We start from the raw sequence: 16,291 nt of genomic DNA, 5'->3' as shown, positions 1-16,291 counted from the left end.
CCATCCAGCAGAGCTGAAGGGAAGAAACACAGCAATCCCATCAATACAAGCCATTATTCTGGGTAATATTTGTGCCAGGTCACTGAAGCAAAACTATTCAAATTCCTTTCCTGGAGTTTTATTTCTTACGAAGGGCATTCTTCTCTGCAGTAGGATTCCTAAAACTGGTTTGCTGAGTCCTGTTGTACTACTGCTCAATACAACCGCTAATGCCTACCTACCTTCCTCACAGCACCGGAAATGGAGCCATAATCTTAAAGAGTAATAGGTTCCTTAGGCTCTCTAACATGACCCCTATGACAGCATTGACAATATATCTGTTTCATTCTTATCTTTATAATTCCCCACTCCCCGAGGTGAAGGAGGAGGAGGGAAAAGAACAAAAAAATAACTTATTCATCCTTTCAACAGGGAGACTTCTACTCTTTTTAGCCCACATGTCTAGTCGGTACTACCAAGGACCAATGCCTCTTTTATCCTTTGCTAATCACAAAGAAAAGAATATCACAGCAGTTCAATATCACAGCAACTACAGAAAATAATTTTACTCTGCTCAGCAGATGTTCTTCAGAAAAGACAATACATATATATTTTTACTGTCCTAAGTCAGATGCTACCAACTTGTCTGAATTTAAACATTGACATGTCAATGCTGGTCAGTGTCATCACCTGCAGGTGTCATCAGCCTTCAATGTGTGCCAATGAGCATCTATTTTGCCTTAGACAGAAAGAATATGGATTCAGGTAGGTCAGGGGCAGGCAATTTTTTCAGGCAGAGGGCCGCTTATTGAGTTTTGGCAAGCCACCAGGAGCCACATGACAGGCAACCGGGGGCAGATAAATATTAATTTTCTAAATTTTTAGGGGCCTCGTGGGCCAGATACAATGGCCTGGCAGGCCACATGTGGCCCCCAGGCCACATTTTGCCCACCCCTCAGATAGGTGATAATGAAATGTGGGAGCTTTCATCTTTAAGTCATTAGTTTACATAGAGATAAAACCTATGGTTTTCTAAAACTTTTCAGTATTTTGAAAACTTAAATTGCATTCTCATTCTAGTGTGTCTCCTTTTTTTAATTTGATTTGGGCTCTTTAAAAATGTCACCCTTAGTCAATAATGAAGAGGGCTGGGGGGGGGGTGTTAAGGGGCACAGTTGACAGCACAAAGATAGTAAGTTCAAAGCACTCATGGCATGGCCCTGCCAGATGCCAACAAATCTGTGAATTCTGCTAAATACTTTGTCACAAGGACATGAAAAAGGAAAGGAATAATGATGAAAAACCTCTACCTGACTACACAAAAATGTATAGCTGCAAAAAGACAGGCCCACTTAATCTGGTCTCCCTGCTACAGACTTCCAAAATACCTAAAAATTGCACAGTTAGTATAAACTGATCTCTTGGAATTGTGCTTTGTGGAGCTGCCTTCTGCACCTCTGACTCTTATTATCAGTTGTTACCACCAAGAATCCCAATCTAGAAGGCAGTCCAGGAAGAGCTGATGAATACTCCTTTTCCACCACCTGGAGAAGCCCATGCAAAAGTCACTATAAACAGAGAACCTAAATCTCCAACTTCGCAATTCCCAGACTTCTCCACTGCTCCACACTCCCTTTCCCAGAGAACAAATGGGTTAGGGTTATTTTCTCACTAATCACTAAAAATCATACTCATCTCCTAAAGCCAGGGACAGAATCCAAGATAATCATCAGTAGTCTACTGCCCACTAGTAAACTGTGGGTGTGTTGTCTGTCCCTCTCCATAACCAATCCAAAGAAAAAACGGAAGTCTGCAATAGCTCCCAGTTAGAAAGCACAAGCTGTAAATCTCCATGCTTATTGGAGGTCATCAGTTCAATCCCTGGACTTGCCCTAGATGTTTTTCAGTACACTTGCAGGTTTTCCACATTGGAATCCTGGAAGGTGGATGGATGGAGGCACTGAAAGAAGAGGACCAGACATTGGCAAATCAGACGGCCTTACAGGTATGTGTACCCTACTTCTGCAGCTGTTTCTATCTGTATCCAATTTCTGGCAGTCCAGGTAAACTAAGGAACATTTTGGGAAGGGAGTGATGATACAGAGTCCTTCCCTTGGCTGGACTTATGTTGTTGCTGCTGAAGTTTGTTCTTGTTCTTGGGGTACTTGACTGGAGTAACTACTTAAAATGAGAAAAAGAACTAGAGATGGTATTTTCTTAAAACTATCACCAACTCTCACAGTTTTTGAGTAGAGGAGTTGGAATAGCACAGTAGCCATGTTAGTTGAAGACAGGCAAAGGCAGGAGCAGGACACAGTTAGTTTCTAAAGTGCTACCCTGCCCTGCCTTCTGCTAGTTTTCAAGGTGGTAACCTTGTTTAGAACAGATTCCTCAAAACAACTTCTTCCAAAAGATACAATTCTCATCCATTTAATATTATTATAGCTATCAAATCCTTTCAAGCCCACACCTATATGAAGCATGTTTGTTTCTCTTCACTTATTACTGACCATAATGACATCCTTTATGTTCAGTTAGACATTACTACATATAAAAGTAGTTCAGCACCTCTGGAAATTGAAGATTTTTCTTTACCATAAGAATGGGAAAAGTGCAAGTCAGGAGTGTTTAAACTTCCCTTTCTGCTTGCAAACTGTCACCACCGTACTTTTTATTTTAGAAGACATACTGATTTTTCAATAGTAAAAAGCTGTTAGCGAGTCAGTTTTTACAATTCTACCTGACTACTTTTACCTGGAAATAAGTCAGATGTTTTGCATTCTGGTCTTAGAAGACAACACTTTACCATATTTACTCATGTATAAGATGAGGGTTTTTCCTCCAAGCAGCATGAGGAAAAAAGCCTCTCATCTTATATTCACCGACAAAGTGAAGTGGGGAGTAGGAGACTGCTGCAAACTTGAGCCCAGGTCAGGGACAGAGTCACCCCCAGCAGCCTCTGCCCCTCCCATCCTGATCATTTTTGTCACTCTCTGAAGGAGTCTTTCTAATTTGTCCACATCTTTCTTGAAGTGAGGGATCCAAAACTGGACACAATACTCCAGGTAAGGTCTAGCCAGGGCACAACAGAACAGGAGAATCACTTCCCTTTATGTGAAGGTAACACTCCTATTAATACAGCGAGGTATTTTCTAGACCTTTTTTGCAACAAGAGTACAATACTAGCTCATATTCAGTTTATGGTCCGTTGTAAACCCCATATCCTTTTCTGCAGTACTGCAACCTAGTTAGTCCTTCCCCAAGTCTGTGTGCATGGGATCATTCTGTCAAGAGTGAAGGACTTGGCATTTGTTCTTGTTGAATTGCATCAGATTGATTTTGGACCATTTTTCTACTTTATCCAGGTCCGAATCCTACTTATATCCTCCCGAGTGTCTTCGATTCCACCCAACTTGGTGTCATCTGCAGACTTCCTAAGCATGCACTCAATCCCATCCTTCAACTCATTACTGAGGACATTAAACAATATTGGACCCAGGAGAGACCCCTGGAGAATACCTTCTCCCAACTAGACATTGAGCCATTGATGATTCTTTTTTGAGCACAAGGATCCAACCAGTTGTATATCCACTTCATAGTGCTTTCATCTAGTCTGTATTTCCTTAGTTTACTCATGAGACTGCCATGGGAGACGGTGTCAAAAGTCTTGCTAAATCAAAACATATTGCATCCACTGCTCTTCCCCATCCAAAGAGCCTGTCACCTTTGTCATAGTAAGAAACAAAGAAACTCCTGGAAACTTTGCATGGTTGTACATTGTACAAAGAACCAATACAAAACATGATATAGATAACAGAAGTGATCCACTATGTATGGTAAAGAAAATGAAAAAGAAAAATCACCTGAAATAAAGAATGAAAAGACTAAAATTCTATACGCATTATGTTCAAATAACCAATGTAAAAAGAAAATACATTGGTGTGGTTAAGCAGATAAAAATGTGGCAAACTGATAAGTTACAATAATAAGCCTTTCATAGTGTATAAGCAGTTAGGTAGCCTAAAATCACCTGATTACAAATAAAAAACATAAAACTGTCTTCACTACATTAACTCAAAAAATGGGGTTTTAGGCTAAATTAATTGAAACCGAATCTAAAATAAACACACATTAAATAATATTATCCCTCATACTTAACAGAAGTTTAATTATCTGTTTAGAAAAAAATTACAGAACACACACATTGGCTTCTTTATAAAAAGAACAAAATGAAGTATCCCAAGCTCACCCCATTTCTTGTTTTGGTAGGGTTACAATATTTTTGGCTACAAAAGGGATATAATATCTACCTCCTTCAACCTCCACTTCAAATAAAGTATCAAACTTCCACCCACCAGGCAAAAGATCCTTAAAGCTCATTGAAATATTAATCATATTAAAATCAATATTATTCATAGGCAGTGTTTATTCTAGTTCTCTCTCAGACAAGAGTTGAAGAGGTGGTGCTAGTCATTAGCATTTTGATAGCAATCTAGCTAGCACTCTGTTCAGTATGAACATTTTCTTAAACTGAAAACCAGGTTTATCCTCTCATGCAAGCAGGTCATTTTAAAATTCACAAAAGAAAATTATGCATGATTTTGTACCCAGTTTTGGAAAGGCTTGAAAAGAAATATTAATGCTAACTTGATCAAGTCAGTGTCTTTTGCATGTTGTTCTAATAATGGAGAGACATTCTAAGCACAAATCTCTTCCCATAATTACTAACTATACACATGGAAATACACTCCCGCTAAACCACAAACAGCATTTATTTCACTTGTACGGTAAATCAAACCCCAGCTGACAGCAGACAGAGGAGCAAGTGCTTCACTAACCTGATGCCATCAAGGCATCTCCAAAATGAGATGCTATTTGTGTGCATCAAAACAGGAAATAGTTTTACATCTAAAAGAACACTTCCATTCCTGATAATCATCTCACGCATATGTGAGAATTCCAATTTAAAGTCTCATTTCATCAAACAACACCAAGTTATTAACAGAATAAAAGAAAACAGTACTCCATTTATTTCTTTAAAAATTAATATGTACCATAATGTTCTCTCTTGATCCATCTTCATATACGCTTACTTAACTCTGTCATCTTCAGAGCAGGACAAGATAGTGATATACTGTGGACATTTTAGTATTATTTTCACAGGTGAACAGACTTTTCAAAGAATGTTGCCATTCCATAGCCAGAAACAAAAACAAAAAACAGGGCAATGAAAATCACATTAAAATCAAAACTATGCTGATAAAACAGGAAGATAAAAATCCAGACTGGAATCTAAAGATTTACAAGGAACAGAACAAAGGTATTAAAATCCAAATCTACTAAGTTTAACCTAAGTACTTAGATATTTATATGCAATTTTATTTTTAAACTAGTCTTTTAAAAAGAATTAAAACCATCAAGCCTGCGATAGACTACTCTATGATTTCATTCAACCAGTGAGTGACTGCACGTTAAGTGCGCAGTTACACACACAGTTAAAGTTTCTTAATGTATTTAAATATATTTAAAGAAAATATTCATTATTTTCTTGGAGCAATAAAAAAGGATACTTTCTGCACAGAGGACCAAACAGGAGTGCAAGTGTTACTACTGTATGACAGTGTCAATTGATTATAAGGATCAAGGGATCAGTAACACCAAGAAAAGACATGATTTGTAAAAGCCAAAAGAAAAAAATACTGAAAATAGACGAGCCAGGACAGCAGAAAAGCATCCTGCTCCTACATTGCACAGTAGTACCTCTGGTTTTCTTCCTGGAAGCAGCAAGAATTGAGGTAGATCCAAGGTCATGCAGCTTTCTCCATTTACCACTTGCTAGGCTATTTCGTTAAGACTCTTTTTCACTACTTAAATTAATCATAGACCCCTCCTGAGTCAGCCTGCCTCCCAAATGAGAAAAACCACCAATAATGTTATTGGAGGTAGCTTATAAGGGTATGCACACCCATTACATTTAGAACACCTATCTGTGCAGTAGGTACGCTAACTTAGATTGACCAAGCAGCTGTTTACTGAGCAACATTAACTAAATGCTGATACACCTAAACATGAAGTATTGAGAAGAATGTACTATAGTCCTAGTAGTACTGATACTATTCATCACACTTTAAAGATTTTATTTACCTGGCCAAACAAGTTGGCAACCGTTGTTTCCAGTACCATCGCTTACAGTTTCTGTTAGCGTGGTCACCAGTGATTCACAGACAAATATAGCAACTATATACACTGGTTAAGTATAGCCAGTGTTCCAAGTCCTTCCACGGCTCTCTTTATTCTATGTTCACTTTGACCCAGACTACTGTTAGTGATTGTAATCCAAAGTAAACTCCAAGGAAAGTATCAACAATATTCCATGTCTAATTCATCAAACGTATCAAAATTAATCTAATATCAAAGTCACCTGAAAAACGGCACTTGATGTCCAAAAACCTTGTCTAGCAACTCTCCCAACTGTACAGATGGTCCAGTAAAAGATAACACAAAAATCTTCACCTCATATATACTTCTAGGACAATCACCGCTACAAAAACACTTCAAACCTCAAACATTTCCCTATTACTCAAAAGTAATATCAATACCTGAAAACAATTTGGTTGGCTTTTTGTTTCATCTTGGGGTTGGTTTTTTGGGGGGAGGGCAGGGGAGGGAGCATTGCAAAAAAAAAAAAAAAATGGATTTAAAGTTGGCATCTGTAACAACAACATTCTTGAATATATAATGGTTTGGGTATTGTGAATTCATCTGATTCATCTCCTCAGCATTCCCCCTTGTGCTTCAACACACATGCTTATGCTGCCACAGCTTTCGCTCTTTAATGGGATTGGGACATAAAAATGCAAATGAAATCCCCAGAGTTTCTTGTTGTTTTTTTTTAAAACATGCTTTAAGATACAGGTTAGCTTTCGTGGTCTAAAGAATGCCCTTTAGGGAGAACTCAAAGCATCAGCAGAGTCACCCTTGCCTGAAGAAGTGTGTTTGTGCCCGAAAGCTTGTAAAGAATCTTTTTCCAATTATTTAGTTGGTCTAATAAAAGATATCACAGTTACCCAAAGAACCTTGCCTGCCTTAAGTATCTCAGGAAGACAGTAAGGTACAAGGTGTGAGATTTGGATACATAAAATGTTAAGCCAAGCTTTGAGAATCCTTTTAAAAAAACCCTTTGTCGTCCAAGAATAACTAGCCCTCCAAGATCCGGAAATGCAAATATTTGGTTCCTCAAGCCGAGCAACCCTCATAGAAAAATATCCATACAGACAGAAGAAAAGCAAAGTACTGCAGCATTACTTCAACTTTCACTCTACAGGAGGCTCAAGTTTGACCACACAAACAGAAAGTATTTGGATGTGCTCTTGACATCCAAATAAAATGTTGCTTCAGTAAATCGTCTGTGAAGTTTCTCCCGTGGAGCCATGGCCACAATTTAAAGCTACTCCTTTCACTAGCAGAAATTCAAAAAAATCCCAGGGTACTGAGCTTTCTTATAGGAGAAGAGGCTTGTCAACTGCAGATGTTTGCCCTACAAATCTGACATATTAAAAAACCATGCAATGAAAAACCAGGTAAATGTCAGTTATTCCACAACTCGGCAAGCATCAGTGTTCTGCCCCATTTGTGCATTCTCTTCTATATCTGTTCATATATCACACTCATCTCCTTAGTATCCGAGTGCCTTCCAGCACTGCACTAAATGATGTGTTAACTGCACTTGTTCTCTCTCACACTGTCTTAACAGGAAGAACTACCCAAAATGTTTTGTTGTTGTAGGTACTGTTCCAAATGCTGTCTATTGTTTATATCCGCAGCTCTACCACTGACCTTGAACAAGCAGCATCAATATTTGGAACACTGAATTCCCCTTCTGCAAACCTCAGTTAATAACACTTTTTCTTCTCAGAGGCTTTGCGCTCTTCAGACAAAAGGTGAGTTATAAAGGACAACGTTGTTATTCAACAGCCTTGGAATCATATGAGGTGAAAAAGTATTACATATGTTGAAGATGTTACTAATTTGATAAAATCTAGTAAATCTTTTTTGCTTGCTGGACATATTGGCAATGTATATGTTAGAAAAGACAAGTCAAAGATGTGTAGAACAAAAGGCATTGAGGTATGTGGTGGTACTCTGGTCTTGCGGAATTTGACACCGAGTCATGTGCACATAGCTGTTTGGTAGTTAGCTGTTACCTGACTGATGCCCCCATACAATTTCTTAAAATTTTAAGAAAAAAATCAAAATCTTAGGAATAAGGGAGTCACTTCTGAAAAATTCTGAATTTCCTACTCAGTTCTATATGCAACTGCAAGCAGAAGAGCCAATATAGTATAACCTTGTATGTAATAGAGCTGCCATTATAAACCACTCTCCCCTTGGGCATCCTTTCTACCCATCTCTGAGCTTCCTTCTCCTTTATTCTTCTTGTGCACTCTGTCCGCTCCAAGCCCTTTTATAATAAAGTACCTATGATACTTGGCATTTACGTAGCATCTTTAATCAGATTACTCCAGAACACTTTACAAAGGTGGGAAATACACTATCATCTTTTTTATAGACTAAAACTCAAGCAAAGAGAGGGTAAATGACTTGTCCAAGGTCACACAATTAAATGTGAACAGAATCCAATGCGTCTCATTAAGATATACTCTACAGGTAAAAGTCATTTCCAAAGCTCTAAAGCAACAAATTCCACCATATACCCTAGGATATCTTGAATATTTCTAGAGTTTGGCCAATCCTAGAAATAAATGTGCAATTCCAAGTCATAACAACTCCCTTTTGGGCTAGGCTTCAGCACTCTCAGTAGAATGTTATTAACTATTTATAAGGCTGTTGAAAAATAGCTGCTGAAGAGAAGATAAAGCAGTATAAAAAACCCGCAGTTCTGTCCCAGATTTATTCACTTTATAGTAACCATTGTGAGTTTGAAAAACACAATTTGAAATTGGGGGGGGTGCAGGGAAGAAAATATTTTTTAAAAAAAATTAAAAACCTTGCCCTAAGTGTATGAATACTATAGTAAAGCATGAGTTTCTCCACCAAGGCTTTAACTGATTTTTCTCTTTCTTTTAAGATTAATTAAAATTTTGACAGAACACACCTCTGCATCCAACTTTTCAGTCTGGGGATCTTCTTAGCCATAATAAATTTTGATAGAGCTTTGACTGTAGCCCTTGATAGAGCTTTGACTGTAGCCCTTCCAAGTTCAATCAACTATAGCTATTGATAGAGCTTTGACTGTAGCCCTTCCAAGTTCAATCAACTATACCTACAAACTGCGTTCATTCCTAAATAAAAGTAATCATGCCTCATTTTTGATACTGCACCTCCCAAAATAAAAGTGACTGAAATCTGTACAAGGACAGGAATATATGTACCACATAGAGCAAGGGAAACCTGTAGTGTAATTTGCACTTAATCTACACTTCAACTCTGAGAAAATTAAGTCTAGAGTAAGTGCTGAAGTAAGAAACCACTTGACAATGTTCAAGACAGGCAAGGTGTCAAAGACATATTTAACATAAAGAACAGACATAACTGTGTTTTACAGTCAGGCTGCTAAAAGCCTAATTTAAAGCACTTCTATACCATCCATTGTTTAACACAGATAGAGGTGCTGTATTTTGTTTTCAGGAAAGCTTGGCAGTCAGCTGTCTCAGCAGCTCTAAGGAGGATTACTCTCCCCTGCTGCTTTTTTAAAAGCAGATTAGTTCAGACTTTCTTTCACTGTAATAAACCTTGTAAGGATCAGGAACATTGCATTGATTTCCAAGATAAAACTGTGAGGTCATTCAAAAGGCTAAACAAACAGCTTCATGGAAGCACTCAGCTCAGGCACTCATTAGCTGAAGCAAGGGAAAAGACTGTAGTCGTTAATCATAAAAGCCAGAATGTGACTCTAAGGGTGAGCCATATTATTATCTTCTATCAAGTTGAGATAGATAAAGAGGGTTGAGGAAAAATACCAGCATGAAAGTGTTGGTCAGTCAAAGTAAGCACCCTTGTAAAAGCTGTATAATGTGTTTCTACATTAACATGTGCTTTATTGTGCAACACATTTTGTTTATAGCTACAATAGGGACTTGATAATCTTAAAAAAATAATCTTTGATAGTAATAGAACTAAAAATCCAAGCCTGCAAATAATGCATGCAGACTACATAATCATGTGTTCCTACCACAATTAGTTATTTTAGTCTCCCTGTCACAAACTTGTGTACCACACTCACCTACTGCATCTTGTTTCACTTAGGCAAGTTAGCCCAAGGCAGAATCAATCTAAAGTTACACAGTTTTCTGTAATCAATGTAGTTTAGATCGCAGCAAACAGAACACACGTTTGTCCTTGGGGAGGGGGGCAAATCCTAGACCAGTCTGTGTGTGCTGTCTATGTGTGCTTAGGCCAGCCATTTTTAAACCAGTCTACATGTACTGAACTTCTGTTCTGTTATGGGTGTAGACCAGTTTCCGACCACTTGTACCAGTAAAAGTGTAATGTCTGTACCTGGCCTTAGATTATGAATTCTTCATGGTAGAGATGCCAGTTTATTATATATTTGTAGAACCTTGTTCAGGGCCCACAGTGGTTCCCAGTTTCCATAAGAACAGAGTATTCCCAATCAAAATAGTCACATGATCAAAACAGTTTCATAATCAGTGTACACAGTATTTTTAGCTATATAATTCATAAAGTCTGTTCACAAGAGTTACTCTGAAATCATGAAGTAACGTGCCTATCCTTAAGTAACTGAATAGTTCCTAAAGATGGAGGGCTATTTTTTTAAGTGAATTAGTGGGGATCATTAAAATACTAGATCATCAAGGTAGCATATGTTACCTAATATATAAAGACCTATCCTCTCCCCATCCCTCCTAAAAAAAAATTAGAAAAAAACGCCCAAAAACATACTTCACAGTCAAATTTCAAAATGGCAATTATTACAAATAAAAATAAAAATAAAAAGTTAAGGATTTCTTAGGATAATATCTATCCCAACTACACAATTCGTCCAATTAAAGAGGTAGGACAAGCTTTCAAATGCAGGTCTTACACTCAAAAGCTTGTCTAATGCTATCCCAAGTACACATTTGGTTCCAATAGAAGATATCATCCTAAGAAATTCTTGTCTTTCTGGACCATCACAGCTACCACACCACTCTTACACTACCACTTATCAAAAAAGAACCAAGCAAAAACCACACATATTTACAAAATTCCCCATCATTTCCTGCATGCACAACTACAAAACCCTGGAATGAGTCCCAAGGAAATCCTCACTCACTTTTGTCAAAAAAAATAAAGTTAACTAACTGAAATGTCTATTAGGGCTACACAAGAAACCTCAGCCCTGACCTTCTGCCTGCCTCCATGCTAAAATATGGTAAAACAGAATCTATGTAGCTTTAAAAAGTAATTGCATGCATCTTTAAATATATGACATTAGAGGTAAGAAACAACTCTAATTCTTCAGCTGCTTCTTTTCCAAGACCTTCTAGTAAAGATTCAAATGAAATTTTTTATATCAAATTACATAATATTGAACAACAGGGAGGAATTAATCCCATTCTCATGTAAGTCACTAAAACCCCTGCCACTGATTTCAAAAGGAGTGAGATTGGACAGCTGATTGCAAGTTCCTTCTAACATGCACTGCAATATTGTACAAAAAGTGCAATTTTATTTTTATGTAGTAAATGAATCACACTCTACTGGGGATCATGGTTCTGAAGAGGAGGTTGATTTTGAATCTGTGTGCAATTGGATTTATCCCACCCCACAAACTGAAGAAACAACTAATAAGATTACCCTTAACTGCAGGATTAATGGACTAAGTAAATGTTTCCTAAGTATTTATCCTATATAACAGGGAGACACAGAGCTAGGTCCTCAACTGCAGCTGACACGCACATCATAGAGCTGGAGGAATTGGTGAGGATTGGTTTTAATTCACCTTTTGTATTCCTTCAGTCTGGGAGCCATGTCAAACTCCGTCACAATTGAGAGCTGTTTGATTTCCAATCTAAAGATATGTTTTAAAGCCTACAGCTCCACTGGGATAGTCAAGCAACTAAATATCAACAAGACACAGCAATGCCCTGCTATGCCTCCCTCTGTCACAGCCTGGTAGTGGAATAGCACAGAGTATTTATGCCACTTTAGTGCCGCTCAGGGATCCTGTTTACACAAGGAAATTCTTCCAGTAGTCAGGGAGCCAGGAGAGCAACTTAAAGCATTCAGAAGCCAAATCTCCATCCCTTCTGACTCATGCATTCAATTACACACACAGCAAAAGTAGGTGTAACACCAGCAAATCAGACACTTTCCCTCGCAGCAGCCAAGCATCAATCCTGAGTGATGCTCCTATTACATTATACTGCATGGAAGAACTCCCTACTTTTACTTCAAATGACAGCAAGACTGGTCTCATACATTTCATCTAGGAACAATTTAGAAAATAATATTTTCACACATCTTCCAAGCCACGGCCCAAAGCACAAAGAAACTTACTAAAGGTCCCCAAATTGACTCCCGATTGTGGCAAGACAGATTTGTATACAGGTAATCATGCTGGGAAATCAGTTTCTTTTAAAAATCATGTTTAAACAATGAAGTGATACAGCAATGGTAATAGTCTAGAACAGCTATTTTGGTACCAAATGACACTTCCATAGGCTAGGGTACAGAATGACACATCCATACAGCTACATGTACCTTCAAATCTAACAGCAGAGACAAGCCAACCCGACACGATTTGCAGTGAGATGACAAAGCACGTTCCTTGTTGGTTTTTCTTTTCCTAAGCAAGCTCATTATGCAGCACGGTATTATAACAGTTTGAGAGCATTTAGCCGCTATTGTCTATGCCTGCCTCAAGCACACTGCCCTCAGAGACCAGTCACTTTAGAAGCCCTGGCAAGCTGACACCAAAAAGGCTCTAGTTTTCCACAAAGCCTAAAGCCAAGGGGGTCCTTAGAGGCTGAGGAAGGCCAAGAGCAACAGCAAACAACCTCTGCAATCTCCATGAGGCAGCATCCGCAGGGAGAGAAATGAATTGTGCCACCCCATGCTGAAATGCGAGCGCTGCCCAGGCAAGGGACAGCCAGGCTCAGGCGGGCACTGCCCGAGTGTTGCCAGCAGCCCCCATCCCCATCCTGCAGGGTCCTCTTCCCCTTCTCAGACAACTTTGGAGGGAGTTGCTCACTCCTGTCCCATGTAGTGATTCTAAGGCCTCCCTTGGCTGTGGGCAACCAAAGGGGTTACAAAGCAAGGATGGGCAAGGGAAGGATGACAACAGGGCCCTGATGGGGAGAAGAATTCACCTCTGGGAGGGGAGGAGTATATGGTGTGTGTGCATGTGCATGCACATGTGTGTTTGCGTACGTGTGTGTGCGCACGCATGTGCATGCAGAGTACGTGTAACAGGGTGTAGGATGCACATATATGTGTGTAGGATGCATGTACATGTGCATATAGGATGCATGAATGTGTGCATGTAGGATGCATGTAGGGGTGTAGGTGGGTGTAGCACATGTGCATATAGGGTGCGTGTGTGCATCGGGTGCACATGCAGGGCGTGTGTGTGCAGAGTGCATCTGTATGTGTACAAGGCGCATGCACAACTTACACACGTACCTGACACGCATGTGTGCATGTGTGTGTGGCGGTGCGCATGAGCTAGGTGCACATGCATGTAAGTTGTGTGTGCAGGTGAGGTGCACATGTGTGTAGAGGAGGGGTGTGCAGCGAGTGCGTGTGTGTGTAGGGCGCACGTGTGTGCGTGGGGGGGACATGTGCAGGGTGCATGTGTCCCTGCGTGTGCCGGGACAGGGACAAGGGGCAGGGCAGGGGGTCCCGGCGGGCTGCACCCACCTTTCCGAGCAGCGCGCTGCGGCTGGCGGCCGCGAGCTCCCGCAGGCTGGCGGCGGCGGCGGCGACCGCGGCGGGGGAGGCGCTGGCCGCGGCGGGCTGGTAGGCGGGGGGCGCCGCCGAGCTGCTCCCTCCGCCGCGGCCGCCGCCGCCGGGGGTGATGGGGCCGGGGCCTGCCCCCGCGGCGGGCCGGGGCCGCTGGCGGATGCCGTCCAGCAGGCGGACCAGGAGGATGTTGGCGGGCAGCTCGTCCACGCCGCAGCCCACCAGGATGCGGCACTCGGGGCAGCGCAGCTCGTGGCGGGAGCTGACGATGCTCTCGAGGCAGCGGCGGCAGAAGGTGTGCTGGCAGGGCAGCGCCTTGGCCGTCGTGTCCAGCCGCTCCAGGCACACGGAGCACTCCAGCAGGTCCAGCAGCGACGCCTCGTCCATCGCCGCCCCGCGCCGCGAGCAGCCCCTAGCCCAGCCGCCCCGCCGCCCGCATGGGGCCGGCCCCGGGCGCGCACCTGTCCCGCGCCGGCCGCAGCGCCCCCGGGGGCCGCCTCAGCAGCGCCGCCGCCGCCGCGCCGCCGCCGCCGCCTCCGCCTCCGCCCGGCCCCGCCGCCGCTGCCACCGCCTCATGGCCCGCCCCGCCGCGCCGTTGCTGCCTCCGCCGGGGAGCCCCCGCCGCCGCCGCCGCCCGCACCGCGCTGCCTCCCTCCCTCACGAGCCCGCGGGGCAGCCGGAGGCAGGAGCGGGGCGGTGCTAGCGGCGGTCGCGGCCCGCGCTGCTCCCGCCCCGCTCGGCGCCACCCCTCCCCGCGCGGGGCGGCCGCGCCCGCACTGCACTGCCCCCGACCCCGCCGCAGGAGCGGGGGAAGTTTGCCGAAGTTTACGGAGGGGGGAGATTCCTTGCAGAAGGTCGCCCCCAAGCGGCCCTTTCCACCGGCGCTGCTGCCCCTGCATGAGACCGCTCCCTGCTTTACTTCAAGCCCTTTTTTTTTTTTTTTTTGTACCGGGCCCGAGCTGTAAATACCCATGGGCGACCTTGACCCACTGCCACCAGTGTGAACTGGCCACAGGCAGTGGCGGTAGTGAGGGGGATGACAAGCACTGACTCGCAGTTGGCGACCACCTCCAAACAGTGCCCGCAGCTCCGCTTCTCTCAGGGGGTGCACCACCACATGCACCCATGCACCTCTTCCATGTTGCCGATGGCCAGCCGCCCCCCGCTGTGTGGCACCGGCGGGTGCGTGGGGCCTGGCTGGCCCCAAATAGCCCCCTTGCAGGCCACGAGGGAAAAGCCACGGGTTTCCCACGTTTCTCTCCTTTAAAAGACAATCCATTTTTAAAGTTCGTTCATGACCCTTTTGGATGTTCTTGCCACCCCTCCCCATGAGTCCCAGGTTGAGAACCACTGCTTTAGTTGCCTGGTCACTGGGCATTTAGCACCAAGCGGAGCCTGAAAGGGAATGTCTGAGTCTGACGGAGGCTAAGGCGGCCCCATGAAGGGCTGCCCTTTAAAGCCTGCCTTGAAAGGACCCCACTGTTGAATGTGCTGAGTTGTTCCACATTCATACATTTCAGGAGACGTTTAACGCTGGAGTTTAACCTAAAATGCAACTTTAACGTTAAGAGAAGCTAGGGCAGTCACGCAGAAAGATGAAGGGCTGGCTTTTGAAACCCACCACCATCGAGTTGGGTCACTTGTTGCACATAAGAACTGCAAAGTCCTGCACTTAGGGCAGAACGATCCCATGCATCGGTATAGGCCAGGGGCTGATGAGCTAAGCAGCAGCTCTGCAGAAAAGGACATGGGAGTTACAGGGGACAAGAAGCTGAAAAGGAGCTACCGGTGTGCCTCTGTGAAGAACGCTAACAGCATACTGGGCTGCATTGGTAGGTGTGTTGCCAACAGATGAGGCCACATTTGGAGTACTGTGCCCAGTTTTGGGCCCCCACTACAGAAAGGATGTGAACAAGTTGGAAAGAGTCAGGCAGAGGGCAACAAAAATGGTGGAGGCTGGGGCACATGACTTCTGAGGAGAGGCTGAGGGAACTGGGCTTATTTAGTCTGCAAATAGAAGACTGAGGATGGATTTGATAGCAGCTTTCAACTACCTGAAGTGGGGTTCGAAAGAGGATGGAGGTAGGCCATTTTTAGTGGGGGCAGGAACATAAAGCAGTGGTCTCACGTTGCAGCAAGGGAAGTTTAGCTTAGATATTAGGAAAATCTTTATCTAACCTAACCTTTACTAAGGGGGTAGTAAAGCAGTAAAACGGGGTACCCGAGAGGTGGTGGAATCTCTACCCTTGGAGGATTTTAAGACCCAGCTAGACAAAAACTTGGCTGGGATGATCTAGTTGGGAATGGTCTTGATTTGAGCAGGGGGGTGGACTTGGTGACATTCTGAGATTCCCTCCAACCCTAATTTCCTACGATTCTATGATTA

At 42.8% G+C, this 16,291-nt stretch overlaps 1 protein-coding gene across 3 annotated transcripts in view; it reads right to left on the bottom strand.

Moving 5' to 3' along the window:
* Positions 1 to 14,432, bottom strand: part of SH3RF3 (SH3 domain containing ring finger 3) — a 381,928-nt gene extending 367,496 nt beyond the window's left edge. For all 3 annotated transcript variants that reach the window (XM_090021443.1, XM_090021453.1, XM_090021464.1), the window contains exon 1: positions 13,864 to 14,432. In XM_090021443.1, coding sequence (XP_089877569.1) covers positions 13,864 to 14,292 — 429 coding nt within the window. In that variant the 5' untranslated portion in view covers positions 14,293 to 14,432. The remainder of the gene's footprint in view (positions 1 to 13,863) is intronic.
* Positions 14,433 to 16,291: the final 1,859 nt, after the last annotated feature.

The sequence above is a fragment of the Crocodylus siamensis genome, chromosome 1, assembly GCF_052110815.1.
Source record: "Crocodylus siamensis isolate JL-2025a chromosome 1, ASM5211081v1, whole genome shotgun sequence".
In the NCBI taxonomy this organism is placed as follows: Eukaryota; Metazoa; Chordata; order Crocodylia; family Crocodylidae; genus Crocodylus; species Crocodylus siamensis.
The sequence above is the reverse complement of the archived record's forward strand: the minus strand, read 5'-3'. Positions and strand labels throughout refer to the sequence as shown.